We start from the raw sequence: 21826 nt of genomic DNA, 5'->3' as shown, positions 1-21826 counted from the left end.
CGAAACAATATGAAATCCTAGAAATAGAAAAGTAACCAATGTATGATCGTCTGAGTATGGCATTTTTATCGTCATTACTTTCCCTGTCGTCACAAAACATTAACCCAAGAATACATGCTGCCAATCAATGAGCATGCTCTATTTTTATGCAGAACCTTGAGTCCGGGTAACTTACACCAGCACCACAGTTAATGCACTGTGCATGTATTGGTGGTGTTCGTTTTAACTCTAACACATCAAGAAAGGTCTCCAAACTGATACAAAATAAGGACGTATAACCACTAAAATGACGTCAGAACTTTAACTTATTAAATCTTTGATATTCTTTTAAGTATTTTTGAGTTAGAATCAAGCAACAACTATGTTAACATTACATCATTTATTATTTGATAGAAGATATATCAGAGATGGAATTGATTTCAACAGTTTGTATCAGATAATCTACGTTTTATTGTCCAATCAATTTTCATGATTCAATTCATTCATTTATCTTATCGTACCATGTATTTCATAGTACACAATTTTATCTACCAGTTGCATCGACGCAAGGACGTGCACGCAACGTGTTCTGACGGCGTTGAATATCGTTAATGGGCAATAAATGTTCTGGCACATTTGTAACAATAAAAGAACATTTTAAAAAAGTGACAATGGGCCCTAAGAAAAAAATTATTAAAGAACAGTTATTAGTATAAAGTATTTCTAATCAAAGAATAACAGCAAAAAAAATGCAGTGTCAGTTGGTGATCATTGTTAAAACATATTTATTCAACATAATTGCATTCTACGTACGAACAATTTTTACACATCTGCGGACAAATGGTTAGGGTCGTTGACTTCAAACCACTTGCCCCTCACCACTGTTGGTTTTAAGCCAAAATTTCAATAACAAGCTAATCTAGCTTGCATTTGAGATGGCAGAAAGTAAAAACTGTCGATGGCATCAACACAGACTACATTTTTGTAGTTTATTGATTCTACAACAAAATCGCAAGCCCATTTTGATCATGAATGAAAAATACTTTAAAATCGCATACCTGTTTTTGTTCATATTTAATGGCCAGTTTAAGCCTGGAAAGCGCCATGGTACCGTCCGCATTAGTGTCACATTCATCACTATCAGAATCGCTATCATTTCCTTTGTTAAGCACCGCAATGACTTCTTCACTGCTTCTACATTGGTCCAACAAATCACAGGCACATTTCTTACACTGATTGCTTAGAGCTAAATACGCGTCTTTAAACTCATTCTCACGTAGTGCTAATTTTTCAAGCTCCCATGAAAGTTTAAACGCCGTAAGAATCGGATCAGAACTCGTTAAAGATATCCAAGCCGGACTGGCGAGAGCACGGAAGGTGTTGATTCGTCTTAAGGAATGACGCAGACCATCTTCAGTGACTTTTTCCTGGCATTTTCGACATGAGCAAGACAATTGATGGGGCCGGTCAATGACCGCTCCCCTCATGAGCAAAAGCTGAAGGATTTCAAACTGGTTGCAATGAGCTGCTAAAATTACGGGAGAAATGTCCGGGGAGTAATCATTACTTTCTTCTGAATCACCGATTTCTCCAACATACTTTGACCTGTACCATTCGGTACCTAGCATTTCCGGTGTAATTGAGGGATGGTCTATTAACATTTCCACAATTTTAAATACTCCTTCGCGGATAGCGTATAATAATGCATCCCCAATCTTGACGCCATTTTGTTTTAACAAAAGTTCAACAATTTCAACATTTTCGTTGTCAACAGCGATTTGAATAGCTGACCGTCCTAACATATTTGTACAATTGACATTTACTGGTGACGGAGGATGAAGACATCGGAACATGGTGTGCTTATCGCCACGTTCGGCTGCTTCAAGAAACAACCGTTCTTTTGGCGCTATCCTTTGGCAGCATTTGATTGGTTGTAGAGGCATGGCTATTGGCGCCACTTTTGCGGACCGTCTTGAGCTGCCTCTACTGCTTCTTGACTTTGTTGATTTCTTCCCCATTGTAAATGGCATACCTTTGCATCCCTTGCTGAAAATATAAAGAAAAAAATATATTTAAAGTGACAATATGCCCATCCAAGTGTATATTCTGAGTGGACAGGTAAAAGTAAATATACATATTGCCATATTTCCATTCAATTTCATAATTTACTTTGAATGAACAATCAATAAGTCAGGTGACCCAAGGAAACTTCTTTAAATATCCATCCGAATTTACCTGTAACATTCAATTTATGTAAAACAGTTGGGCAGTCTTTTTTATATTTTAGGCAGATTTATAATTTTATCCTAAACCTTTTTCAGTATCAACTGTTGGTCAATCACCACAACAACAGTCGATCCTTTGAAATATATAGTCAATTCAGCTCAACTTGACAATGAAAATATGAGCATATTGTGACTTTAAGTCTATCTACAATATTCATTTGCGAATAACATTTTCTTTTATAAAACAGCAATACAATATATAATACAACATACCAGATTTGATAAGTGAATACATGTATATCTATTCATATTAGCGTCTCGTGCAGCAAATAATTGCCATATAAAACGTTTCCAGTAAAATGTTTAATACACTACACTTAATACACCATTATATCTATTCCATGTACTCCCATCCGGTATTTATCAGAATATTACAGATCTGAGAGAAATAATGGAATGACTTCTGTAACCAGAGACGCTGATTATTGTCTTCTCGTTAGTAACAGTGAGCAAGATGTATGGTGTTCGTTACAGGTCATAATTTCTTAGGATAAAATTAGAAATATCTCTGCGAAATTTAATGTTTATTATTTTGCGATACAAAATCTTTGCTGTTGAAACGTAAGAAAAAGAGAATTAGAAAATAGAAACGAATTAAGTGCAACAAAAAAATAAGACCAATATGACGTAAAACAAAATAAACATATCTGTATTACTTTTATATTCAAAGTTGTTATTTTGTTGTTTTTTATCATTTATTTTCATATATTTGATTCATATTTAGCCGAGACTTTCTTCAGAATGACTATGAAAATAAAGAACTTGCAACCTTTGTAATACCGGCTCGTTAGGCGATGAATATCATTTTTTTTCTATTGTTTTCAAACAATAAGAAAAATCCAATATACTTCTATGGAGCTAATAAATCTCTCAAACAATATAAAGTTTTCAATATAGATGAATAATAATAGAAGAAAGCAATCTGGTGTTATTCAATTTATGAATGTTATTACAAAATGAGTTTTTTTCCAACTGGTGATCTAAATAAGTTGTCACTTTTACATAAAATAGAGGAAAAAAAAACAGAATCCCTAAAGAACGCCGAAAACTTCAAAATTGAAAATGTTACTGGCTCAATTTGATCGAGCCTTTTCATGGACGGTACTTGAAATTGCATTCTTGCATATCAGACTGGCGTTTCCGTTAGTTTTAACAATGCCGGAAATTTCATCTGGCATGGGGGTTCCAGATGAGTCGCGTGCTGTACAATGGCACGATAAAAATGACGTCATTTTACCGTTATGAATGATTTTGTAATTCATACGCTGTTGAATGAAAGTAGTTACGGTTGTAATGATATAAATTTTCATTGAAAATAAAGATAAAGAATTTAAAATATAATGGAATATGGTAGAATATGCAAGAAAAAATATCTGACATATGTTTGCGGTTAGGATCGGAATATCCGTCCCTCGGTCACCCGCCCATGGGCGGTAACTCGGCAAGCCTCGTTACCGCCCAATGGGCGGATCACCTCGGGACGGATATTCCGATCCGAACCGCAAAATATGACAGATATTATTAAGCTACCATCCACGCCTCCTACCACCGGTTTTGGCAGAATTGAACATTGAAACGTAAAAAAGTGAAATTTGTAAAGTTGTCAGTTGTGTCAATATGGTCTGTGTTTCTCTTCCTTATTGAGTGATGCTGTCTTACTTTTAAAAAAATCTTATACATTGAAAAATTGACCTCATGCCTGAAGGAGGCCAAAGTATTATAAAAAAAATACATATATAATAAATATTGTACATAACACCGAGACCCTGATAGCATTTAAGTTAAAGATCAATGAGTCAGGAAACAGCAATCCAATGTTGATGTTGTTCCTGTCGTTGTTGTTATTGTTGTCGCTTGTTTTTAATAAAAACTCCAGTAAAATGTCCTGAAACGTTTAGAAGTCAGCTTCTATAATATGATTATATGTAGTGGTAAAATCTGCTTCGCGGTAATACACCACTAAATTTGGTCGGTCGGAGAAAACAAACATTATTACAGTATTTATATACATGTAGTTCACTATATAATAATATTTGTTGGCTGTTGAATACATCGTATTTATCATGTCATTTAAGTATAAGTATTAAAACTAAATGATGAACCATTTTTGAAACGCATCGCTTTTCTGAGAGCTTGAAAATCTGTTTAGAAAAATAAAATGCTTGTCATATTTAAATATACACACAAAAAATAACGAGTCCTTAATGGGTAAATGTCCCTAAGAAAAACGAGCATTTAATTAGTCGACAAAATAGTAAATACTGAGTTGTTTTTTTCTTTAATTTGTTGATAAATGTTTAATATATATTTTTGTGATGGCTTTAATCATACAACAGAATACAACAAAACAGAATAGTTCTGTTTTGTTAAATCATACAACAATGCTGTTAGAAGTTTACGATTTTATTGTTTTGCACCTGTATTTCGTGTATGTTTTTCGTTCAAGGACAATGAAGGCTATATTTTGTTTAATTGGTGTTTTTAAGGTAAGAAAATGAAATTATTATTAATATTAAATATATGGTACATTTATTCAAATGAATTCCATAGATTTGTAATAATTTGTCAGTTTTAAATATGAAAAATCTTTAATGAAGAAAAGATTAAATAACTTAAAGGTACATTTATGGAACAACTTTGCCACATATTTCTAATTGTATAATATACCAGGAAAAATAAATATTGATTTATCATTTAATGAATCAACACTCATGAGAATTTCTGAGTAAAATTTGCTTTTTTTCTGTCGCAGATAAGAATTTATGAATTAATGAAATAGATTATTTAATTATTTAATATACTTGTACGACATTTTTTTAATCATAATGTTAACAAAAACTGGTTTAAAAAGGGCGTGGTAGAGAATATCTGCTGAAATTTCAGTATGATATTTAATGTTTTTAATGACTGTAAAGAATGAAAATCGTATTTTTTAAATTAATATTCTATATTTGATTTTGTCCTTACTTTATTTCTATGTGAGTAAGTTAAAGCAAAAGCAATTGAAAAACTATTATCAGAATACTCTGTACTGTAGAATAAAAATACGTCGAATAACAATTTGTTTCATGGTTTTGTTGGTTGGTTGGGTTTTGTTGATGTTGTTGGTGGTGTTTGTATCATTCAATCATTAAAACAAATGAAGGAAAAAACAAGCACCCGAACAAATAAGCAAACAAACGGACGAACGGATGAACGAACACGCGATCATAAATTGAACGAACACACAAACAAACGATTGACCAAATTTAAAGGAACAAATTAAGAAAGATATGGACGTACGATCTCTCGTACGCAAGAAAAAAATAAAACGTATAATAAAAACGAAAAAATAAACTGGCAAAACCAAATATACAGCTTTTTATAATATGTTATGGATGAAACTGAAAATGCATCACCAAGCAAAATTAAAAATATATTGATCCAAACTAGCAATCTGAAAAAAGTCTTGCCATTTTTTCTTAATTTGCAAAAGCATACAGTCTGATTAATTCTCTCTGGTTTCATAAATCGTATCATGTTACCCCGTCTCTATGGTATTCGTGTAACCTTGACATTCACGGAAAACAAACGTGTTTTTTTATGTATAAATATTAAATAAAGCAATATTATAGTTACAACCTTTTTAACATGCATTTGTTTAAAAATTGCTATGGCATGGCTACCAATACCCCTGTGTTTTCTTATTGATGGTCAACCCAGAGATCATGGGTTCGAGCTCACTCGGGTCACGACCATGTTTCTCCATATGATACCAGTACTGGTTGGTTCCAGGAAGCGGACTCGAAAGTGATTAATATAAGTTGCAAGAACTTGTTTCGCAATCGAGCTTAAATAAATATGTTTAAACCATTGATGGTCAACAAAATTTAACATATTTTGTTTTCAACATTCAACATGGTTTTATACAGCATTGTAAGATTTATGTTTTGTCTGCAAATTAGTTTCGCATTTTTGTTATGTAATACAGTGTAATATCGTTCCATAGAATGTTAATCATTCGGCAGTCTCATAATCTCCATCATTTGCTTTGCTCTTTCTATTTGTAAATTTCTTGTCTTGTTCATTTGATGCATCTATTTTGTTTGCTGTAAACATTGTAAATATGCCACGCTATTAAACTTGAAATTGAAAAATTATTCTTATGATTATACAACCAACTTAACAAGACCTCTTTTTCAAAGACACAAACACTCCCCAAGGCATTCTCTTCATATCACAAATGTTCATTAAATCATTATCATAAACATCAGGAAATAAGTCAACTGAGGATAAAGAATCCGAAAAGACATGCAAAAATGTAGACTAAATTTACAAATCCATTAAGTAACTATTTTTTTTGTCTTTACTTGTAAATTTATTACATAGTTGCTGAAACTATTTACCAGCTTAAAAGTATAAATCTTAATCTTATTTTTGTTTCTGTTTGAACTTATTTATTTACATACAGATTGCGTGTAGACAGGTCATAAATACAGCTTGAAAATCTAAATTTAAATTAAATATTAAATAAATCATCTCTTTCTAAAGTATGTTGAAAGCGAATGTTTCCTCCCATTACATCAGTGAAATATGTTCGTAATATAAACAATCTTAAACGTCAGTATAGGCTATATAGATTATGATTTATCAATTGTTTTGATACTTGTATTTATTTAATTTTGTGAGAATATTTTCTGACATCATACTTACTTTACATATTTAGTTTTCTGCTTCTATCAGCATATGCTTTAAAGGTTCTAGGTTTAACAACGTAATCCGAACCGCAAAATAAGATCTTAAAACTTTGGGTATCAAGACATTTAATTTAACAAAATATGCACCTTTTTGGAGAGTGGCATGGCCTGTGAAAATTGATATTTGTATATAGACAAACTTGTGAATAAGGGTCATCCAAAGGGGAGACCGACATGGCTTCTGTAGACAAAAGGTCTTTATTTAAGGTGAAGTGTAATTCTTATCAATGAAGACTTGTCAAAGAGTGGTTTTATAATTACATGATGGTTTTTATTCGGGGGTACATGTACGATGTACATGTTAAGAATTCTCTAAAGTATGTTATCACTCTTTATTAAGAATTGGGGCAAACTTTAGTTAGTTTTTCTTTTTTCTCTCGCTATTAATTATAATGGCAATAAAAAATTGCACCCTGCAATGCTAGCTCTTATACTTCACCTTTTTCAGACTAGATTATTTGTTTAAATAAATTTCCTTTCTAAATAGTAAAAAGATCAAACAGTCCATTTTTGCGTAAGTAAATCGATACATTTGTATATGGCTTTCCCTCAAAGGAATATGATATAAAATCAAGGCAACACACATCTTCCAATTTTTTTATCTTTCTTTAATCATAAAAGATGTCAACAGCATTTCAGTTAAATTGAAAAGAACTGTGACATTTGAGTACCTAAATATGATATGTGTTAGTTAATGAACATATTTTATTTCATTTAGAATAAATAAAGAAAATATATTTTCAATAAAACATCAACAATTCATATTCATACAAGTAATATCACTGCTTCTAGCTCAAAGCTGAATCAGTTTTCTTAATTTTTATTAAGTTTCCTTGAAGTTCTTTCAACTCAACACAGTATATAATGTTACAAGCTCGTGGACGAGAATATAATGTCTTTAGGGAGATAAATTACCCTTTAAAAGAAAATGAACAACGGTACCCGTAACATTCAAGCATTATTGCTGTTTTTATCTATAACAGAAAAACAATGTCCAGTTATTTTATTTCAAAAGTTAAATACCGAAGTCCGAATCTTTTTTTTTTTTTTTTTGCAGAGACAGACTTGAGTACGAAATTATTTTTCAAAGTTTGACTTTTGACTATTAAAAAAGATCAAGGTGTTTTGGTAATGATTTTATTTTAATACAATGTGAGCAAATGACTTCAGTCTGGTAACTCTGTTTGTGTTATCATATAATGGAAAACCGCCATTAACGAAATCGAAATAAACAAGAAATGATTTTGCCGTGAAAGCCATGAAAATATTGGTGATTATTCTGAATAAGCTAACCATCAGAAATTTAATAATTTGATATTTCATTGTAAAATAGGCCGAACAGAAACCATAATTAAAATGGTCTTATTCCGTGCTCTTTGATATTGTTTCAGTTATTCTATATCATGATATTACAAATCAATAAGGCATAGCCGGCATTTTAAGGAATCCGGCGAATTTCAGCCACTCAGGACAATATTGCAAAGGTACATGTATCTAGCACCCGATAACGATTGACCATTGAGAACCAGATCAGCAGGTCACCAAACGAATACAGCAGGAGGCGCAAAATGTGACGCACAGAGCCTTCAAACATGTCATATATCTAGCTGAGTTAGCAAATGTTTTAATATAACAACATTTCTTCTTAAACAGGCTACTGACTTGTTTACTTCAATGATAAAATTTTCAAAAAATGATTAATCAATGGATAAGAAAGCGAACTAATTTGCTCTCTGCAAAATTATATAGACGTTTAAATTAACTAAATTTTCTCATACAATATAGCTCAATGACTTTTTGAACATGCAAAGATAAGTGCTTTTATATGGAAAGGTAAAATATCAGACATGGAAAAGTGATTATTGTAATTAATTAGAAGGGAACGTAATAAGGCATGACTGGTAAATTATTTGATGCCTTCTTCATTTATTTTTTTCTATTAAAATTAATTCCAAAAAGTGCAGGAATCTTTCAGAAAACATAAAATGCTAAGTAAACACAAAATAACGTACATATAGCAAATATGATAGCATAAGCGCACAATTTTTTATACAATGTAGTGTTAACAAGCAACAAATGAGTTTTTTATCAATATCAAAAGCAGAGTGTGTCACATGAAGAAATTTAGGTAGTTATTTATTATTTGTTTCAAGAGAGATTTTTGGAGTTATTTTTGTTTTGCTAACCTTTTCAAGTCAATTTTCTTTTAACGAAAGGACGTTGTGAATACAAGAAAATCAGCAGAATATGTAGTACATTTATAAGCAAATGATGTATATTACCCTTTTAATTATTTCTCATAAATATGCGATTACTTTCTATAATGTTTGTTTGTAATTTATCATTTATTTGGTTTTTACTTTTTTTTACTTGCAACAGTGATCATATGTTCTTTAAAATAAGAATAATTCAAACAAACTTCTAATTGTAGAGTTACAACAACAACTAAGAGAACATATTCGACAAATGATGAAGAATAATAGGTAATATCGGTAAAATACACTTTCCAGAGCAAATAAAGAAGTAACAAGAGCTTTTGTCTTAATTTGGAAAAATCATGCTTTCTGATTAATTTTCTGTGTTTTCATTAATCGTCTTATGTTGCTACGTCTCTATGGAGTTCGTATAACCTTGACATTCAGGGAAAACACGGGCAAAATCTTCCAATGTGCAATACTTTCCTATATAGTGATTCGTTATATAAGTAGTGAATAGAAATGGCGGACAGCTACCAGTTCTTTTCAATATGACGTTAAGTTTTTTTATGCATAATATGATATAAAGCAATGTTATAGTGCACATCTAAATTAACATTGATTTAAAACTGCTATTGTATGGCTACCAATTCCCCCGTGTTTTGCTATTAATTGTCAACAAAATTTGAAATATTTTGTTTTTCACCATCAAAAGTATTCGTATACAGCATTGTAAGATTTATGTTATGTCAGCAAATAAGATTCGCATTTTTGTTATGTAATAAAGTGTAATATCCTTCCATAGAATGTTCATCTTTTGTCACTTACATAATCTCCATCATTTGCTTTGCCATTTCAATTTGTTAACGTCATGACTTGTTTATTTGATACATCTATTGTTTTGCTATAAACATTGTTAATTATGTTACGCTAAAAAACTAAAAATTGGAAAATTACTTTTATAATTATACAACCAACTTAACAAGAACCTCTTTTAAAGACACCAGCACTCCCCAAGGCATTCTCGTCATATCACAAATACAATGTTCATTAATTTATTATCATAAAATCAGGAAATAAATCAACTGAGAATAAAGAATACGAAAAAAGACCAACTGCAAAGAAATGTAAACCGTATAACAAATGTATTAAAAAGAAAAATCCCACTTCTGGCTTTTGTAAATTCGCATGACAGCCTGAACTCTTATCTTAGCAAAGCCCTCAGACACTTTCATAAGTAATGTACATATTAAGCACATTTGTTTAAGGTATATTATCAAGAATTAACCAAATAAATATAAATCTAATCTTTTTTGTTTGCGTGTTGACAGACCATAAATACAGCTTGTAAAATCTAAATTTAAATTAAATATTTCATAAATCATCTTTCTAAAGTCTGTTGAAAGGGAAATTTCCTTCCATTAATTCAGTGTAATATGTTCGTAATATATAAATCTGTCATTATCAAACATTCTTAAACCTCAGTATAGACTATAGACTTTGATTTATCAATTGTTTTGATATTTGTATTCAAGTAATTTTGTAAGAATATTTCCTGGCATCATAATTACTTTACATATTTGGTTTTCTGCTACTTTCAGCAAATGCTTTAAAGGCTCTAGGTTGACGAACGTAATCCGAACCGCAAAATATGATTTCACCGCTTTGGGTATCAAGACATTTCCTTCGGCAACATATTAATCTTTTTGGAGAATGGAATGGCTTGCATACAGGCAAACATGTGAATAAAGGCCATCCAAAGGGTTGACCAACATTGCTTTTATAGACAAATGGTCTTTATTCGACGTTAAGTTGTACTTATTTATCAATGAAGATTTGTTAAAGAGGGGTTTTTATTTACAGGATAGCCTTCATTTGGAGGCGTTCTTTAATGTTCTTTAACACTGGTTTGACTGTTTTCTGATATGAACACACTTTATATATCACATTTATTTTGTTGGGTAATATGTAATATATACATATTGACAATTAAGAAGTAAATAAAATAGTCTTCTATCAAGATAACTACTTGTCAGTAAATCGTCCTTCTTCTCGAACTCGCAGTCTTACAACTTAAGCCCTTACCCTGCTAAATGTTAAAATGGACATGTATATCTTTCAATATGGTCTTGTCTTGTAATATTTTGGGGAAAATTTTCGCAATATTTACTGATTGAATAGCTAACGGAGCAGATCATGATTAAACGTCACGAATCTGCGGACGGACGGACGAACGGATGTATGGATGGATTATTTACACAAACAATGAACATGTTTAGAATACCTCTAGAGTTTCTTATTACTCCTAAAAATGCTTTTGGGCAAAATTTCGTTATTTTTGCTTTATCTCGTTATTAATGACATCCCTACAATAACAGTTCTTATATTTCACTTTTCTAAGTCTAGATTATATGTTGAAACAAATTTCCTATCCAAATAGATAAAAAAACAAATTGTTCAATTTTGCGTAAGTAAACAGATAGCTGGCTTCCACCAAAGGAATGTGATTTGAAATCTAGGCAACACATGTAGCATATATCAGTGTGTGATAAATTGTTTTTTATCTTTCGTTTCTCCATAAAAGAGGTCAAAACTATTCAGTAAAATTGAAAACAATTGTAACATTTGTGTACCTTAATATGATATATGTTAGTTAATGAAAATATTTCATTTTATTTAGAATAAATGAAGAAAAGATATTTTGAATAAACTATCAACATTTCATATTCATACAAGTAATATTTCTCTGCTTTAAGCTCAAAGCTGAATCAGGTTTCTTTATTTATTATGTTTCCTTGAAGTTCTTTCAACTCAACACACTTTATAATGTTGCAGGGTCGTTGTTCTATATCTTTAGGGAGATAAACTAACCTATAAAAGAAAATAATACTACAGTACCGGTAACATTTAAACGTTATTGCCGTTTTCATCTGTAACAAATTATTTTATTTTTAAAAGTATCATACCGAAGTCCGAAACTATTTTCCAAAGACAGATTCAAGTACAAAATTATTTTTCAAAGATTGATTTTGGCTATTAAAAACAGATCAAGGTGTTTTGTCAATGATTTTATTTCAATACAATGCTAGCAAATGGCATCAGTCTGATTACTCTGTTTCTGTTATCATACAATGAAAAACGACATTAACGAAATCGAACAAAAAAAAGAAAAGATTTGTTGGAAAAGTCATATAAATATTGGTGATTACTCTGAATAATCTTACAATTAGAAATTGCATGATATCATATTAAATTGTAATATAGGTCGAACAGAAGCCATAAATAAAATGATCTTATTGCGTGCTTTTTGAAGTTGTTTCAGTTATTCTATATCATAAGATTATAAATTAGCAAGGCAGAGCCGATTTTTTATGTCATCCGACAAAGTTCAGTCACCCAGGACAATATTGCAAAGGTACTCAGTACTCCACTGAGTACCACATTGCAAAGGTTCCTGGCAGGTCAATAAATGTAATGGAGGAGGATACGCAAAGTGTGAGGCACGGTGCCTTCGAATGAACTGTCTGAGTTAGCAAATGTTTTTCTATAACATCATTTCTTCTTACACAATAAATGGCAACAGGCTATTAACTTGTTTACGTCGTTAAAATAACAAAATATTCACAAAATGATTAATCAATGGATAAGAAAACGAACTAGTTTACTCTCTGCAAAATAATATGCACGATTTACATAATTTAGTTTTCACATACAATATATTTTATTGACTTATTAAAATTCTGCACCAGAATCGCAAAAAGGGGCTTTTTCGAAATGCAAGAAAATATAAGTAAAAATAAATAATAGAACATATTAGAAAAAATTAGTGCTGAAAGTGGCACAATCAGTAATATAAAATGATTTAAATGTAAGCGACGTAGTTTTTTGTCTCCCATACAAATTACTTAATCACTTTGAATGTCCATGTACTAATTGCCGGAAAACGACAAAAATAATTGACCAGTGTCTAGGCACGACATAAAAAAAAACATTTATGTTTGATGGGCCTTGAAGGAAATAAAAATGTTTGCTTATACATGTATATAATAGAGATGGAAGTGTTACACCTGTAATCTGATTTCATTATAAAACTTACGAAAACTTACGAAAGAAAAAAACATTAAAAACATTAAAGATCTAAAATATCTGTCTTTTCTATTTTAATTTTTTATTTTAAACTTGGAACACACTTGATTGTCAGTATAAGGTTACATCAAACCAAAAAATACAATTTTGAAATCAATTGTTTTCTTCTCATATGTTATTTGAAGTGGTCATTGCCCTGACAAAAATATAGTGGTGGTTGACCTGGAACGATCGGACATCCCAGAATAACCTAACAGTTTACATCCTGGTCTTCTGTTCAGTGGACAAGCCGAAACTGCTCAGATTCATCTATCTGATTGCATCCGTGTGTCAAAGTATCTAGAGAACTTGTACATCTATGTAAGTTTATTATATCATAATAAATTAACTTAATACTTTTCAAAATGTATCCTCTTTTATACCAGGTCAACAATATTTATTTTTTTACCAGAGAATAAATACCCAATAAAAGATCAAAGCATTAGAAAAGAGAAAACAGAAATCAGACAAACGAGCAAATAAGAAAACAAAATATTTTCTTGTTTGCCGCTCAGCCATTATACAATAAAATGCCTATCTGGACACAATGATAATTCAAGGTTAATCTAGGGTATGCTTCATTAAGAAAATAGTTCCCGAGGAGCTGCAAATGATTTTATAGCGTGCTCTTTGAAGTTGTCTCAATTACTCTAACAATTCAATACGTAGATGTTTAGGATCATTGATGTAATTTCTGTTTCTTAAAGAATAATGTTGGGTCATTTGCATTACATAAAAGGGTTATTAGTTAATAATTTGATTCAATACAAATCAATTATCAAATATTCTTATATTGAAATCATGAATACACATAAATTCATTTGTGCTATAATAAAAACGAGTACATACCATAGTTCACCCCTAAACAGACCAAGTGAAAGAAATGTAGAAAAAAATATTTACTTTGTTTGTTTGTTTCATTTTACGCCTTTTTCCAACAGTATTTCAGTCATTTAGGCGGGTAGGTTCCTAACCATCGTTCCTTGTGAGTAACAATAGTACTAGACTACCTTCCTCCGCGCTAAACTACCAAAGCATCTGCTGGGGATCGAACCCATGCCAGAGAGGTAACTTGATTAGAGGTCATCGACTCTAACCCCTCGACCACGGAGGTGGTATTTGTTATTTGTATCTCTTAATTACATAATGAAGTATAATTATTTGTATCTCATAATTACAAAATGAAGTATGCTTAAAAAGGTAAGACTGCAAAGTGAATAACAATCATAAAAAGAAAAAATCAGATCCAGACAAATATTCAGTTAATACATTTAAAGTTTATATTTCATTAAATACCTTGTTTTTAATTTATTTTTCTGAAAACATGTACTTAAGAATTGTAAAAAATATATAGTAAGTTTTGTTAAGACTAAGACACTGAAAGGAATGTTCAACGTGAAAATATTTTCAAATTCTCTTTAAAAAAAGCATTCTCATTCCATAATGGAAGGTATGCATTACCATAAATTCTTATTTTGTAAATTGTAATTACATCTTGAAACTGAATATTAAGTAGTGAAACACGTCAATAATATCATTAACATTTTCTAGTTACAAATCAACGTCTATGCAAATAATTTCTTCATTATACAAACATATTTTAATATTTGCATGCATGCGTTGAATTGCTGCTCATTGCTTGTCCATAATTATTGAACTTTGATGACAGACGCAAATGTCCTATAAAATGACATTACCTAGTAGAGTTGAACTCTATATTAAAACGATTTTTTCTTCATGTTCACAAAAGGATATCAATTAATCTGTGGCAAAACAACAATAAGCAAACCATTGAATACAACGCGCTACCAATTAACATGGATAAACAGAATATCAGACACCTTCAATTGTCAGCATCATCAATAATAATCGTACTTTAGGGGAAATTTGGAGAAGTTTTAATCATCAGTGTAGCGCTGTAGAAGTAGGAAAATGGTTATTCTAACTATTTTGCCATTGTCATTGAACATAACCGTTTGTTGGTTCAGCTAAAAATAAATTTGAACCAGCATGTTTCGGGCATAATTATACAATTTTGTAATTATTGTTTATGTCTCTTGACATTCTGTAAAGATATACAATGCTCATCTTTGTGTAAAATACTATTATTGCAGAAAAGTTTGAAATCTATAAAATTCGTTGAATAAGGGAATACACAAACCATGTTTGAGTAGCTCCTTTTCCTATTGCGGGTCAAGTTATGTTAGTCCTTTCTAAACTGCCAATATGTTCATGACAATATGTTCTCGTATTGTGTTTACCATGAGTATGTTGACTTTGAAACATAACATATCTTCCCTGTGTGAACTCAGAACATGTTTATTTTATGTTACTTGTAGACTGTGTACCAATTATTAATATCTTTCAGAAATCAAATTTGAGCATACTATATCTTTAGTAGATTGGAAGTTTACATGTTTTATTTGTAAGATGGCAATCTAATGTATGTCAAATTATTCGTGCCAATGAGACTGAAATGAAGTATAAATATAAAAGAAGAGAGTTTGTTCTTTCTAAACATTCATATTATTTTCCTGATGATTTAAAAAAGAATAGTAAAACATTAGACTGACTAATACTTTACATATGCCCCAGTAGATGTACAAATACGATTGAATTTAGCGATCCATGCTATTCTCCATTTGTCTGTTTTATAAATATGTTCTTGTGAAAATGAAAACTTATATTCAACATAGACAAACCATTTATGTCAATGTAAATTCATGAATATATGGCCTCAGTATAATCAAGACACGGCACGACTTAAGAGTGTCTTGATGACACTGTTATACACATAATGTTCTTCAAAATAAATCATGTTTTAATAGCATAATCATTATTGTTGAACGCACCAAAACAATAAAGTATAAGCTATATAATAAGAGAAATTAAGAAAATTCATATAATGTCAATATATTACAAACAAGTAAATCTAATGGTCAATGTAACTTACATTTAAAATTACAGCATGTAGTGTCTGGGCATTTCGGCTGACAATTAGCCACATGAAACCTTGCGTTTGGAGGGCTGTTGACCCAATTTGTATAAACTCAAACAAAAAATGATGGAAAGGCGAAAATTGATTTGAAGTCAAAATGTGAGCCAACACCAGCATTAAAATAGATCTACAACAAAGACAACACTCAACTGTGTTAAAGTTCATCATACCCACTATAAAATATGAAATAATACCTGCTGAGTTCCCACACTTAATTAATAACTTAAGTTTCAAAGACTGTATTTATATGTCATAGTGCAAACAATTTAGATAGTAGATAGGTTTTTGCTAAAGTAATCAATTTTAAATTAGAAAAAATACACAAAGAACCCGTAACAAACCGTATGTTGCATAAAGACGAGATTTTAAATGCTGTGTCAGTTACTTTACAGTCGGTTTGGTTGCTATAAAGCCATCAAGCGAAACAATTTTTAAGTTTAACAAATGTACAATCATTTTGTATCAAATTATAAATTATATGACAACTGTTATAAATGTACAATTTAATGCTGTGTAATTAATATTCAAATAATTATAATAATTTTATCTTTACCAGAACTCTTCACATTAACTCTCTACATCTTATTGTTGACATAATAACGTTCGAAATTAAACTATTGTATCAAGTGCTTATATATTACCAGAACAATACTTGTATGTTAAAAATAATACAGAAGTTTGCTGTCGGAAGGACAACATGTTCAACTATTCTCAGTTCTTGGTAGTAATTGTTAAGGTTTAAAAAGGGCAAAACCTCTGTAGAGGTCCATGTTAGAGTAATTGTATTGAGGAGTGACCTCCTCTTATGCTCTTATATAATTGAGTGAAGTTTCAACATATTTCCTTCAGTAGTTTTGGAGAATTCAACTTGCACACACAAATATAACCAAAGAGTGACGGTGAAACTAAGGCTAGATAAATAGAATATCTTACCCCATTCTTCGACTCGACTCGACTCACAATTTATATCTAAATATACACCATAATTCATATTGTATGTCATTGGATGAATTTTGCAATTAATCACATATTATAGGAAGTGCTTGTAAGCAAAAATGCGTTGATTTCCAGTTATCATTACTTTTTTGTCATAAGTATAGTAATATAAGCAAAGTGAAGAACATATTTCATAGCAAAATGACACACTCTTGACTAAAAAATATGTTTGTCTTGGAAAATCACTCTAATATTTATACAAACAACATAACGAAACCTCTTTCCAAGACACTAGCACTTTTCGAAGAATTCTCTTCATAACCATGTAACAAATGTATTAAAAAAGGAAAATATCATTATTGCCTTTTTAAGTCTTTTAAGCGGTTACACCTCTAAATTTCAATATATTTCGTTCATATCACGTCAGCCTGAAAACTTATCTTAGCAAAGCCTGCTGACATATACTTAATGTACATAAGCATATGTGTATAAGGTATATGATCAAGAATTAAACAGATAAATATAAATCTTATTCTTTTTTGTTTCTCTTTGAACTTGATTTATTTTATTTAAATACAGACTGCGTGTAGACAGGTCATAAATACAGCTTGTAAAATCTAAATTTAAATTAAATATAAATATAACATCTTTCTAAAGTCTGTTGAAAGGGAAAGTTTCCTTCCATTAATTTAGTGGATTATGTTCGTAATATATAAATATGGCATTATCAAGCAATCTTAAGCCTCAGTATAGACTATAGACTATAATTTATCAATTGTTCTGATACTTGTATTCAAGTAATTTTGTAAGAATGTTTCCTGGCATCATAATTACTTTATATGGTATTCTGCTTATATCAGCACATGCTTTTAAGGTTTTACGAACCTAAGGTTTTACGAACATTATCCGAACTGCAAAATAAGATCTTAAAGATTCGGGTATTAAGACATTTCCTTCAACTAAATATGCACCTTTTTGGAGAATGAAATGGCCTGTAATATCAATATTTGTATACAGGCAAACCTGTATGTAAAGGCCATCTAAAGAGGAGACCATGCAAGGCTTTTATAAACAAGTAGTCTTAATTAAATCGGAATGAAGTTTTATTTGTATCAGTAAAGGTTTATCAAACAGTGGTTTTATTTTTACAGGATGGTCTTAATTCGTAGGTACGATGTTCATGTTAAGAATGTCCTAAAGTATGTTATTACTCCTTGTTACGATTTGTAGCAAAATGTCGTTATTTACTATTTAGTTTCTTTATTTATTACGTTTCATTGAATTTATTTTAATTCAACAATGTTCATAATGTTGCAAGCCTATTGGCGTGAGTATTATGTTTTTATGGAGATAATTTAACCTTAAAGATTACTATAGTTTTGCTTTCTATCTCTGCCATTAATGGCAATAACAAATTGCACCATGCAATGTAAGCTCTTATACTTCACTTCCATTTAGACTAGATTATATGTTGAAACAAATTTCTTTATAGTAAAACAAAATACAATTGTTCAATTTTGCGTAAGTAAATAGAAAGCTGGCTTTCCCTCGAAGGAATATGATTTAAAATCTAGGCAACACATGTAGCATATACCAGAGTGTGATAAATAACAATTCTTTTTAATTTCTTTTCTTTTCTCCATAAAAGAGGACAACAACATTTCAGTTAAATTGAAAACAACTGTTACATTTGTGTACCTAAATATGATATATATGTTCATTAAAAAATAAACAAAGAAAATATATTTTCAATAAACCATTAACATTTCATATTCATAAAAGTAATATTCCTCTGCTTTAAAAGTCAAAGCTGAATCAGGTTTCTTTATTTATTTAAGTTTCCGTCCTTAAAGTTCTTTCAACTCAACACAATTTCTTATGTTTGACGAGAATATTATGTTTTTAGGAAGATAAACTAACCTTAAAAAGAACGAACGAACAATCACCAGAACAAATATGCAAACGAACGGACGGACAAACACGCGATCACAAAAATGAGCGACCACGTAAATTGATAAATGTTATAACAAACTAGAACAGAATAGACACTTTATTAAGATTTGTGCATTGTACATCATCTATTATACACTAACATTTACAAACATAACGTCAAAATAATGGTAACAGCAATAATGACATTTTTTTTACAAAATTCTTAATCTAATAACAAGAAAAAGTAATATATTAATGTATATACTACAGTACGCTCACCGCGGGTTTTGCTTTTTCCGCGATACCACCGCGGACGATTTTTTTTATCGCGGACAAACGCGGGGGTTCGTCCGCGATGAGAAGCCTAATTTCCCCGCGATCCCCGGTGTTCAGTTGTTTCCACCGCGGACAAAATTCTGACGACCGTTCTTCATTTATCGATAAAATCAGTCACCCGTTTTCCGCGGGGGAACGCCATGGTCAGTTGGTCAGTATAAATTAACCTCCAAAAATAATAAACGTTTTATTATTTTTTAACGTCATCTTTTTTACACAATGACTTGAAAATTGACCACAATCGTCTCCTTAAATGTTATTATATGTTAAATTATTTGAGCGGAATTTGAAATAAAAATAATTACAGCTGTACCTGTTTTTTTTTTGTTGTTTTTGATATTTTTGTTATAAACGTCCACAAAACTATTCGTCAACATACCAATATTTTTACAACTGAAATCGTCATTTATCACTGTCATCTTTACTTGTTCATTCCTTGTGGTTCTATAAGTATTATTGCTGTTAAACTATATGGGAGCCATAAATATGATACTTAGTAAAAAAAGGACATTTGTGCTGATTTCTCAATGATGACTGACGCTACAGTACATGTCTGTAAGAGGTCGATGAGTGTGAATACAAGACAGGACATAAATAAAATACATGTACATATATTAGAAATAAAAAAAAGATATTTAAACCATATATAAGATTTTATTTGTATGCAATTATATTCTTTAAAAACGGGTAGACTTGTTTGTTTGTGTTTTTTTTCAGTATATACAGCCTTATATACATGTATGTACATGCATACTGTTCATAATAAAATAACAAAAGTATAACGTCAAGTTTAACAAAATTCTGCAAAAAAATCTATAAAAAAATAAAAAAGAACAAGCAAACAAACTACTAAAACAAAAATGAAAATAAACTTCAACAGTTGATACAAACTTCAAAACATATACATTACGCTCACACCTGTAATTAGATAAATCAAAATATCATTTAATGTATATTTTGGTGAAATAAACGCTTTCTTTTAATGTTCCAAATAAAATATAAGACTTTATGATCAACATGCAAATAAACAGAAACAGTAAAACGCATCTGACAATTGAAAGAGACGTCCTGGAATATTGCCTGAATAAAATTGTTGAGGGTTACGTTTTCAAAGTTTTTAAATAAGAAACAAAAGCTGGCATATAAATTGTTGTAGTATCTTTTTCATAAATGTCATATGCCGAATTTTTCATTATTTGACTTCAAGTTTCTCACTACCATGACGTTGCGACGACAATGATTTATCTTGATGTCGAATACATATTATACATTACCCAACACAATAACAAGAAGAAGAACAAGAAAAACACTGCATTTGTACATGTACTTTTATTACAACAAAAAAGAAAGAAAACAAACAAATTTTACATATAGTTACATGTATATGTACAGTACATGTTACAGTACATGTACGTACGTATACTTATGTTTAAATACAGTAATTAATTTTTAAAATTTAAGGTTTCCACCGCGTTGACCGGTGTTTGACCGCCGCGTTCCTCCGCAATTTACCACTGCGTTCCGCGGGGGAAACGGTTTCAGCCGCCGATTTATGTCCGCGGTGGTGAAAATTTTCTGTCCGCGGGGTCACGCGGACAATATCTGAGCAAATTTTCGTCCGCGGTAAACCTCATCCGCGGGGTCACGCGGGTTTTGAAAAAGTCGCGCTGAGCGTACTGTACGTAATGAAAAGTAAAGACATACGGAAAGGAGAATTAGCAATTATGATGTTTAACGTTCAACATACATGTATAACAATGTGATTCTAAAAGCAAGTGCTTATTTAACAAATTTGGATAACTGAATTAATTCAAATTTACTATTTGTGTTCAATAATTGTAAAAAATTATAAACTGACGGTTTCTGGCATATTTAATTTTCAAATATTTTTACTTAACACTGCATAACAACAGTATATACAAAGGAAATAAAATTATCTTCAATACGATCGCTCGAACGCAAGAATAAGGTCAAAAGAATAAATATAAACAAAATAAAATATAAAGAAAAAAATAAACTTGCAAAATCAAATATTCAGTTTTTCATGATATGATTTCTATGAAACTGAAATGGATCACCAAGCAAAATTAAAACAAATTCATCCTAACGAGCAATTTGAAAAAAGTCTTTGCCATTTTCTTAATTTGCAAAAACATGCAGTCTGGTTAATTTTCTCTCTTTTCATGAATCGTCTCATGTTACCGCGTTTCTATGGTATTCATGTAACCTTGACGTTCACGCAAAACACGGACAGAATCTTCCAATGTACAAAACTATCATTATATTATATAGTAGTGAATAGAA

General features: G+C 30.7%; 1 protein-coding gene across 1 annotated transcript in view; it reads right to left on the bottom strand.

Annotated features, from left to right (window-relative positions):
• Positions 1-21826, bottom strand: part of LOC132722069 (transient-receptor-potential-like protein) — a gene marked incomplete at its 3' end in the record, with an annotated part of 91085 nt that overhangs the window by 6875 nt on the left and 62384 nt on the right. The window contains exon 2 of the mRNA XM_060706491.1: positions 1038-2025. Coding sequence (XP_060562474.1) covers positions 1038-2009 — 972 coding nt within the window. The remainder of the gene's footprint in view (positions 1-1037; positions 2026-21826) is intronic.

Source organism: Ruditapes philippinarum, unplaced genomic scaffold (genome assembly GCF_026571515.1).
Source record: "Ruditapes philippinarum isolate M1 unplaced genomic scaffold, ASM2657151v2 ctg4506_1_1_1_1, whole genome shotgun sequence".
NCBI lineage: Eukaryota > Metazoa > Mollusca > Bivalvia > Venerida > Veneridae > Ruditapes > Ruditapes philippinarum.
This window is presented reverse-complemented; position numbering and strand designations above follow the sequence as displayed.